We start from the raw sequence: 10,599 nt of genomic DNA, 5'->3' as shown, positions 1-10,599 counted from the left end.
TGTGCGCTAGATCCAGCTAGGGATATAAAATGGCAGTAACTCCACCTTGTCAGGAAAAAGGAGGTACTCATTAATTTAACCAGCTTTAGTTTAAGGTTTTGGATGTGAACACAGCCTTTCTTGAAAATTCTCTCTGCTCTGGTTTTCCCTTTGCTCAAACCTGCACCTATTTTAAATGTATTAGCCAGTTTACTTACTAAATGCTGTGCCAAACCTGTAGCCTCCATTACTGCTCAAGCTTGCTCCTTCTCAGAAAAAGCAGGAACAGCAAAAAAACTTCCAAGGCAGTAGGAAAAAAACCAAAAAAACCAAAAACGACTAATATGCAAAACACCAGAGACAAATCCACAAAACAAAAACCCCCACACAGCATGCACCTCCACTGTGAAATTATCACTTTTGTAAGAGTCCCATAAACACACTGCTCTCTTCGAAGTGCTGACATGACAAAGGGGCTGCTTCTTCTGAACGTACCTCTTAGGGAGACTAGAGAACTGCTTCAAGAAGTTGATGCCTTAGGTTTTAACTTTTATATTTTTCAAATCCTGTACTGCCTAGTATGTAACTGAAGTTTTGTGTGGCCTGTTAGCTGCTGTTCTCTCATGCTGGTTAGACATAACAAGCTTTATGGGTTGCTTTTCAAAGACACCAGGCTCCAAAATGTGTAAACTAAAGCCTAGAGAAGGGGGGGCAAACTTGGGGTAATTACATCATTAACCAAAGTTATAATTGGAGAATTAGCCCTGATATGTAAATAGACCAAACGTAGAAAAGTGTGAAGAACCCGTGACCCAGGGTCCATCTTGGGTGTAGCCTTTTGACTGCCCAGCATGTACCTTTGAAGGCCCTTCAAATAAATACCTCCTTTTATTCTCTTACTCTTGTCTAGTCTCTGTTTTTAGGTGGCCACCTCAAGGTATCAAAATCAAAATACAGTGTTAGCAAAGTCTCTCCCTACTATCCTCAGTGATACCACGCACACTCCATTCACAAGAAAGAAAACTTGTATCAAAGTTATGCCAGTGAAAGCCACTACTCGGGAATCCAGCAATTCTACATGCAGAAGTGAAACCTGGCTGTAGCCAGCTGCCTTCCCAATGAACTGTCAGGCAAGGAAACAGCCATGCTCCTGTGGCACATGCTCAGCGTCCAGCACACTACGACTCGGGGCGTCACAAACCAGCCCACAGCTCTGTGTGGAAGTGCCCACCTCCTTACAGGAAGGTCAGAACTGGTAAAGTCATGGAAATCTTTAATGTCTACACCAGCAGGACCAACACAGCACTGCTTCCTCAGCTCTTTAACACACAGCTGTTCTCTGCACCAGCCTGTTCTAGCCAACACCTGTCTTGGGTCACTGCACGATGGTAACCAAACACCAGTACTCAGTGGGAACAACAAAAGCCGTCATCTTCCAAGTTTTATGCGGGAAATCTGAAATTTTGATTGACATTCATCTAAATGTTATGATAATTTTGAGCACTTTTTAGAAAATGAGAATTTATTAAGTTCAACGTAAAACAACTACACTGCAAATTATTAATCCAGCCCCGAGCTGGAGCATTAGGCAAGTACAGTCAGCTTCTGAGGACAGTATTAATCCTGGAGTTATGTTTTCCATCAGTGCATTTCTTCAAACAATTACTTAACCTTCCATGAATCTCTGCTCTCAAATTTTCACCTCACTAGTGTCAGCTAGAACTCCAAAACACCCAGCTAATATGTCTGGCACCACAACTGAAAACATCCAATACACTCCATCTGAAGCACTTAGATCTAGGGTCTTCTCTTGGCCTCAACCAGTTTGTAGATGTGAACTGCCCCCCAGAAATGGGCTGCACGACTCTACATGTACCTTCAGTCATAGCCATGACTACTCTGCCACACATTCCACTGATGATATTTTATTTTTAAGTTAGGCCCATCATTATTTCAGAAGAGACAAGCTTCCTCCTGTTCTTCTTTTTACCGACAAAGGCACACCAGCAAACACATCAGCCTTTGACAGGTACCAAGTCCATTTTAATAAGATAATCTGCAACCCAGAAATCATTAAATCCCCCTTCCCATAACCAGTTGTAGGCAGCTCTCTTGGGAACTCAGAATCTGACTTGCATCCGGAAATGCATCTGCTTTGTAGCATTGTTGCTCATTCCTGTCTTGAGCATCCACTTTGACTTCATCCTCTGCAGGTACTGCATGTCACGCTGCTGAGCAGAGATGGCCCCTGCAGGGAGAGAGAAGGAAGAGAGAGGGATCAATGGTCTGTCACCTTACTTACAACTTGTAGGCAAACCAGCTGATCTACCCATGCACTTCAGCAGGTACCTGTAGGTTTTCCTTGCCATACTAGCACTCTTCTTTCCACTTTTCTCTGGGGAAAGGCCAGTTCCCTCTACAAATACCCATGACTGTGATTAAGGCAAAAGGTTGTTTTGCATTCCAAGCGTGATTCTTATATTTTTAAAGTGGATATGGATCACACCATTGTTCCCCAACCAGAAAAGTATTCTGTCAAAGCATGACTTATGTTACATTATTAAATAGCAAGAGTAGTGGCTCAGACAGGCAGAATCCAAGAAATCTCAGGAAGTCACCAAATATCACAATGGAATGAAAAGCTTGCACAGAAGCTGCACTGCATTTTAGAAACAAGCTTCCTGTATCTGCTGGGATGTCAGGAATTAAAATGAACCAAGTGGAAGACAAACTACCCCATAAACCCCACGTGTAAAGCAAAGTCGACCTCTGGAAGAGTAGAGTGCTGACATCCCAGAGCCCTCTCCTCTGCAAAGCCCTCCTGTTGTCACTCACCTGCCTGCCCCGTCCAGCCCAAGGCTCGGTACTGCTGCAGCACCCGGCCCACGGCTTTCTTGTTCTTGGCAACAGCCACGGCTCTCGTCACACCAAAGCGCTGCTTGTAGTACCTCATCAAGGACCGGTGACCCACTCTGGCACCTGCTCACAGGAGGGGACAGCTTAGGACCCATCATGAAACAGCTTCTGAAATGGAGTACTCGAGCACGTTGTGAAAACTATGGAAACCCTTACGCTGAGAAATGCTTTTAAAAGGTCCAGAACCTTAAAAATTTTAGGACTATTAGGAACTCAATGTAATTACTGTAAGAGCTACTTGAAAAAACAAAATGTGCTGTTGTTCAAGAGGGCCTTCGCTCAGATAACAAACAGGCAGTTATTGGAAAATAAAATTTTAATTAGTGGAATGAGAAGAGAGGCAATGCTGTTTCAACGAAAGGGCTGAGGTCCCCTCATACAAAACCACCAAACAAACAAAAAAAAGCAAGTGAGAGTGCCAAATGCTAAACTAGAAAAAGGCCATTTAAATAAATTAATTTACTCAATTAGTTTACTGAGTTAAGTAGGAGCTGGCTCTCTACAAAAAAACCCCAACACCAGATAACCTAAGTTAGAGCCTCTCCAAGTTGCACACAAATATGGAAACTCTTGGAGTATACCATGAGAGTCACATGACAAGGAAGAGGTAAAATGGGCAAAGCAACCCACTGCCCCAGTCCACATATCCACCAATGCTGAAGAAGCTGAACTACTTGGCAGTGACAGTAATAGAAGGTGAGGACATAACCCCGAAGACACTTAAATGCAGAACTACCTTCTCCCTTCCCAAAGGAAAACACAACAATGGCCTGTGCTGCATGTATTGGAGGCACATATGAAGTGCAGAGAAATTATGCTGTAACACAAACCCTGTACCTACCTGAAGGCAGGATCAGCTCCATGGTGTCATCATCATAATCCAACTCTTTCTCTGCCGGGCGCTTTCCAGGACCCTCCATATCTTTCCCATCCTCATGGTCAGGGTAACTGCTCCTGTGGAAGAGCAGCAGTACATGGTTTGTACATGGAGAGCAACCACAGCTATCCAGACACACCAGGCACAGCTACAGCAAAGTACAAGCATCGTCACGTTTCACCTGCCTTGGTCTGAGACTTCCTCCCAGCAGCACTCTGCCCTGAAGAGAGCCTGGAGACAAGGAACCCCTTTCCTCCACCCTGTTCTGCAACTCAGCACAGCTCTGCTGCTGCACTCTTAACAGTGACTTACGGTGAAAAGCCACCACAGTGCAGGCCACCAGCTCTGCACAGCTACTGAGTAAGTGCTCCCAGAAGCTCCACCTGTCACCATAATAGGAGGTATTTCTAACCAAAATGAACACAGCTTAGGATAAGCTGTAAGAAGTCCAACAAGAGGCCTCTAAGTCACAGCAGACCTGCTCAACTCCAGCTACCCAACAAAAATTATGTAAGAAACCCCACAGTAGGTGTTAAGTCCACAATTTGACTAAAAGGTAATGGGAAAGACAGTTATGTCCTTTTATGGCCTTTGCTGGTGCACTGAAATCTAAATTCAGTAACAGCAAACCTACAGAAGAGAACTCAAAATATACTTTGATGTAGGACTGGTAATAATGGTCACAGAAGACAACCAATCATGTTGTTACGCTTACCTAAAAGAGTGGGGAACCAGCACTGCAAAGTAAGTACTGGAACACAAAACACCACTAAATTTAAGAATGAGTAATAGTTTCTGATGCAATATTTAACTGTCCTTTTGTCTGTCCCCACCTGTGTCCCACTCGAAGAGAAATGTCCTCACCTAAAATCATAGAAATCCGCAAATTCCAGGGCAGCATCTCCATCTGTGAAGAGTTTGCAGTGGCTTTTATCATTCATGTGAGCCTGGACTGCTTCTGTAGAGTAGAAGGATTTCCCCTTTTCATTGCACCAGATGCAGATTTTTCCAATGCCAACTTTCTCTCCTGCAGAAAACATTGGCACTTCTATTGGTCTGAACAAAATCTCCCTGGTCAGTAATTAACATTTCTGTGACAAAGCCTTCCCAGCTTGCAGGCAGAGAGACTGAAGAGGAGCCTTGAGCCCTTAATTTCCAGGATAGCCCTGCTATTCCTATGCTTTGACCATATGGCCCCATCAGGGACATGTCTGTGCATTTAAAGATGTCTTGTGACAAGGTATGGGTCATCCAGTATTCTCAATAATACATTTTTCTATCTAATACTCCAAAATTATTTTACTCTCATCATTACTTTTAGACTTGAAGGAAGACACATTTTTCTTCCTAGCTTTTAGCTCTCCCAAAAGCACTGTAAACCAGAGACAAATACTTGTGACTCACTGGCAGGACAACACAGTTCATATACATGCTTCAGCAACAGAATTTTGTCCCAAATTTCACATTATCTGAACAACTTTCTCAACATCAGAAAACTATGTGAGACTTACAGGGTACATGACCATGTTTGCTCAGCCAAGTTTTCTCTCATTCTCCCTGGAAAGCCTGTGGTCCTGCTCATGATCAAAATACTGACAGCACTCAGACAAAAAAAAAAGCAACACAAACCAAACCATTTGATGTCATATCCAAATGAAAATAAGCACTATCAGAATATAATTATCCTGATAAAAAAATTAGAGAACATTTAGTCATACCAAGATACTTGATTAGTCCTCTGAGATCCACAAGGTACTCTATGTCTGGAATAAAGAAGCTGTGGATTTTTGTCATATGTGCCACATTTTTTGTGAGAGATCTTGAGTGATGGGGACAGAACAAGCAGTCTGTGACTGGTATGGCCCCGACAGCAGGAATGCTTTCGGCCTCTGCCTGTTTCTCCTCCTCTTCTTCTTCTTCTTCTTCCATACTTTCCATCTCTTCGTCGGAGCCAACGTCTTCATCAGAATCCATATCTTCCCAGTCTTTTAAAGGAAGTTTTAAAAAAATACATTTATTTTATATGATTACTTTTCCCAAGCAAATTAAGTCCCAATTAAGTTAGAGAAAGCCATCGTAGAAAATACTGCATTTTCTGTTCTTACTGCTAAGTGCGACACAGTCACTCCCAGTGCAAGAATTTACCATTGCCAGTAAAAGACATTTCTTTTTAAGATGCATGGCCAAGCACAAGGCTGCTCATAAAAAACACTGGCAGATTTGATACTTTTCCCCCTCCATTTTCTCAACTATTAACACTTTTCTGCTGTTTCCAGGCCTTAAACTTAATTCACCACAGCACAAGAACACAAGCATGGCTCATTGAAAACAAGACAACTCTGGCAACAGCAGGAAAATACTCACTTCCAGCAGTGAGGGAAAACACACTGCTGCTCACACACTTAAACGGAACATCCAGAAACCTACTGAGATCTTCGCAATACAATTTATGACTAACACATTATTACTAGACAGGTGCAAGTTGGCTTCTTCTTCAGGTGTTAAGATGTATGTTCAGAGGTAAATGCTTCTTGTGTAGAACAAGTTCTCTGAACTGCAACTGAAATTTCAAGAGCACAGAACTGCTGCAACAGATGCAGTAACATGACACAGGGGTTTCAGAAGCTGGAATGAGGTTCCACCTCATTCATACCTGTCCCTTTGCTACAGCTCAATCACCCCATTCAACTGCTCCAATAGATGCATTTGGAGCTGCACTGTCAACTACAGCACTGAAAGCACCCAAGTTAAAAATAACCTTTTTCTGGAAATTCTGAACCTCTGATCTTTTCAGCTTTCTGCTTTCCAGGCTGACCTCCAACACAGAGCTGTATTCACAAGAACAGACCACTGGGGTGGCAACTCTTGAACAGATTTCAACATGGACGTCAACATGCTAAGAAGTGATGCCACATGGTCAGGCTAAAGAGCAAACTTTCTCCCCTGAGCTTGGTGGGCAGAGGGAAACAAAACCAACCACAGTCTCCCCTCCCTTCAACAGATCACCAAATGAGTTGGGACAACAGCAAATTATCATAACTGGATTTTTGTCCATTTCTTTTTCAGAAGTAGTTTTAGGGCAACCTGTTACATTAGCCCTCTTTAAAGGAAACTTTGAAATTTTATGTGGGAAATAGTGCTCATATTAGTGACTATTTATGTTCAACCTTTACATGCATTAGTGTCTGTCTATAAGCTGAACAGCTGGCAGTTCAGACATAACACAGTCCTTGACTGCAAACATAGGCCAACCTTAATTCCTTTGTTAAACTGAAAATTTAATCAACAGCAAGACCTTTTGTCATGGAAAATGCTGCACTGCTACAGAAGTAGGAGAAAGCTTTTGCTCAAACCATAGCTTACCCTAAGCCATCTTCTGTCAGTGTGTTTATTGCCTTACCTTCTTCATTATCCTCTTCTTCCTCTGCTTGTTGCTTGGCCAGCTTCCTTGCTTGCTGTTCAAACCACTGCAGTCGTGGAGGTATTTCTGGTCGTTCTCTGCTCTGGGACAAGCTGGCGCTTTCCCTGGAAACCGGAGAGCTACTCGCATTACTGGGAGGTAGAGGTGTCTTCTTTGGAGACGAAGATGGCTGGGCTCTGATGGCTTGCTGAATAGCTGTGTTCATTTCGTCTTTATTTATGCTCTCTGGGGCCAGCCCCTTTTCCAGGTTCTTCTCATTTAATATTTTCACCTTCTTGCTGACAGCTTGAACAGCTTTCTTCTCCAGCTCCAGGTGCTTCTTGGACTTCAGGTGATTCTCGTAGGCATTGAAGGTGGAGAACCTCTTGCTGCACACTGTGCAGTAAGTGGCAGTGATTTTGTTCTGCTCCTCTGCTACTGCTCTCTGTGCCAGGACTCTCTCCTGGAAATTCTCAGCAGTGACAGGAGGCATGTCAGCAACTTTACGCTTCAGGTTGTACCTGTGCCAGTCGGTTTTGTAGTGGGCACGCTGAATGTCACCATCCTTGAAAGCCACACGGCAAGTGATGCAAGTGTAGGTGGCCATTACTAGAAAGTGGGAAAAAATAAAATCACGCTAAAAAATTAAGTAACAGACACAAAAAAAAAAGTCCCAACACAACATCCTGACAACCTTCTTGTAAGGCAGTGTCAGAAACACAGTTCTTGCACAGAATTAAATTTATTAAACACCAGCAGCAGCAATGAGTGTGGTATGCATGGGTAGGAGCAAGAGAAGAAACTTATAAATAAAAGACTTTGAGGTTACTTGTACCACAGCAACAGTTGAGCATCCCAGCTCTGGATGCAGAACCCACTGGGCCTGTTGGGATTGGGATGCAGGAGAGGGCTCCTAGCCAGAGCAACAGTATTTCAAAAGCTCTACACTTTTCACTGAAAATCAGTGACTAAAGGGTCTTAACAAGCTCATGTTCTGCCAACTCTAAGATTCTGAGGAGACCAGTGATTGCTGAAATAAGGGTAAAAAGGGAAAACCTGCTTACAGGCCTATTTTCTATTTTCCACAGCCTTATTAAATAGAAAAAAAAAAAGTTACTGCATTTAAAAATAAAGCCTTCTTAGCTCTTTTGGAGCAGTGCATGTAGTGTTGACAGCACTTTACCCTGCAGAGCTGTTCATCTGGAGATGCAGTCAGTCATGCCTAGATCTAGCACTTGAAGCCACTGCTAATCCTGCTCTCCCTCCACTTCCCACCGCCCAGCCGAGCCGTGTTACTGGGGCTGCGAGAGGACAACTGCAGAGCACTGACCTGTCAGTGAAGCTGTCCCTTCCAAACCCATACATTTCCTTCCTTCTTAGTGCTTAATGAAACTTAGCTTTTTTTCTTTTTTTTTTAAACAAAGTTGATGGAATCTCTTGAATGCTCCAAAAGCAAAGAGCAAAACGCATCATCTGGAGATCACAGAAAACACCCTCATCTTTTAACTGATTTAGAAAAACTATGGTTTAAGATGGAGAGAAAAGAAATAATACATCAGGGTGAGGGGGTCTGAAAGCAGGTAGAGGAAGAGCAGCCCCTCCCAAAAGGTACTAAAAGGGAGAAGCAGTGGCAGAAGTCATAAACGTATGGAGTCAAAACACACGTTATAGAACGCTCATTCCCTGGAACCACCGGGCTCCTTACTTATTACTACTTGTACTATCTGCAGTGCTACAGTGACAGGGGGGATGCAGAAAATAAAGGCCATATTATTTTATCTGAAGTACTATAAGCATCTCTTCAGTGTAGCAGATGCTTTTTGTGGTTCAGAGAAAAACATACTCTCTGCCCACTGAGGGATCCTGAGTATTCCTGAGGCGCTCCCTGCCCCTCTCCCCGCCCAAGCACCAATCCTGCTGCCATAAACCACTGACGCAGAGCCACGCTGGCTGCTAGTGACAAACTCCTTGCAGGAACCCGCGGCAGAAGACTCTGTTCTGGTCTGTGACGGGCAGACAGGCTACACGCTACCTTAACACGGGGGTGTGTAAAACACCCAACCTCCCCCCGCTCCGCCCCACCCAAAAGAAAGCAGCTCAGAAGAGGTGTGGAACCAGGAGAATCTAAAGCCACAAACCTTCCCCTCTGACGCGGAGACGTGTTTACAACTCAAACAGCATAAAGCAGAGAAATCCCGTGTAGTTACACAACACGTTCCCACAACCCGCCTGCATTCTCCCCTCCCAATTTAAGCCACAGGATCGAAGCCTCAAGTCCTACCTTGTGTGGGGCTCAGGAAAGCGAAATCCCAGGCACTCACAAGCCCGCAGCACAGCCAAATCCTTCCAGGCAAATCGCGATCTCCCCTGAGGCTCTTTTTTGCAGCTGATTTTTAGCTGCCTTCGGTTGGATTTAAAATGCGTCCGTGTCCCTAATTCTGGGACGAGGCAGGCGTTTACTACATGGACAACAAAAAATCGGGCAAAACCTATAGAGAAACAAAATAAAATAAAACAAAACAAGAGATAAGACGGGACGCAGGCGGCAGCCGGGAGCCTCCAGGCCAGGCGTGGCCCAGGCCGGGCTCACAGGAAGCCTGCATCCCAAGGGAGCGCAGCCGGCTCGGCCGGGCCGGGCCGAGCCGGGCCGAGCCGAGCCGAGCCGAGCCGAGCCGAGCCGAGCCAAGCCGGGCCGAGCCGGACCGGACAGGGCCAGGCCGCCCCATGCCATGCCAGGCCATGCCATGCCAAGCCATGCCATGCCAGGCCATGCCATGCCAGGCCATGCCATGCCATGCCAGGCCATCCCATGCCAAGCCATCCCATGCCAGGCCATCCCATGCCAGGCCATCCCGCCCCTCAGCCCCGGCACACGCACCTGCGGCCGGCGGCGCGCGGGGGCCGTGGCGGGGCGGGGCACGCGGGCCGGAAGCGGCCGCGCGGCGTCCGGCGGGAGCGGGCCGCGCCTGCCCCCTGGCGGCCGGAGGGGGCGGGCACGGGCGGCGCCCGGGAAAGGGTACGGGAGCGGAGGGCGCTCCGGCCAGGGGCTGGGCTGGGGATTTGTGTTCGGTTGGTTGGGTTTGGGCTTTTGTTTTGTTTGTTTGTTTGTTTGTTTTCACAGAATCAGGTAGGTTGGAAAAGATGTCTGAGATGATCGAGTCCAGCCTATGACCTAACACAACCTTGTCAACACGCCCAGTCTTTCCTGAAACACCTCCAGGGACGGTGACTCCACCATCCATTCCAGTATCTAATCACCCTTTCTGTAAAGAAATTCTTCCTAATGCCCTACCCTAAACCTTCCCTGTTGCAGCTTAAGACTGTCTGCTTGTCCTGTCACTGGTTACCTGGGAGAAGAGGCTGACCCCCACCTGACCTCCTTTCAGGTAGCTGTAGAGAGCGATAAGGTCACCCCGTTTGTTGCTAC

General features: G+C 45.6%; 1 protein-coding gene across 1 annotated transcript; it reads right to left on the bottom strand.

Moving 5' to 3' along the window:
• Positions 1-2,000: 2,000 nt before the first annotated feature.
• Positions 2,001-10,094, bottom strand: ZNF622 (zinc finger protein 622). The gene is made up of 8 exons (XM_048311548.1): positions 10,051-10,094; positions 9,454-9,661; positions 7,173-7,781; positions 5,491-5,757; positions 4,637-4,799; positions 3,737-3,849; positions 2,815-2,958; positions 2,001-2,227 (listed from the first exon to the last, which is right to left on the bottom strand). Exons 3-8 carry the CDS (start codon positions 7,777-7,779, stop codon positions 2,100-2,102), a joined length of 1,422 nt encoding a protein of 473 aa, XP_048167505.1. The 5' UTR covers positions 7,780-7,781; positions 9,454-9,661; positions 10,051-10,094; the 3' UTR covers positions 2,001-2,099.
• Positions 10,095-10,599: the final 505 nt, after the last annotated feature.

The sequence above is a fragment of the Corvus hawaiiensis genome, chromosome 1, assembly GCF_020740725.1.
Source record: "Corvus hawaiiensis isolate bCorHaw1 chromosome 1, bCorHaw1.pri.cur, whole genome shotgun sequence".
Classification (NCBI taxonomy): domain Eukaryota; kingdom Metazoa; phylum Chordata; class Aves; order Passeriformes; family Corvidae; genus Corvus; species Corvus hawaiiensis.
This window is presented reverse-complemented; position numbering and strand designations above follow the sequence as displayed.

What these genes read in the sequence shown, in the direction of transcription:
- ZNF622 (XM_048311548.1), bottom strand. Translation starts at nt 7,779, where the DNA reads ATGGCCACCTACACTTGCATCACTTGCCGTGTGGCTTTCAAGGATGGT. An exon ending in GCGGATTTCTATGATTTTAG is followed by an intron (nt 3,850 to 4,636) that starts GTGAGGACATTT and finishes GCTCTTCCACAG; the next exon opens with GAGCAGTTACCCTGACCATG. An exon ending in GGAGCTGATCCTGCCTTCAG is followed by an intron (nt 2,959 to 3,736) that starts GTAGGTACAGGG and finishes TCCTGTGAGCAG; the next exon opens with GTGCCAGAGTGGGTCACCGG.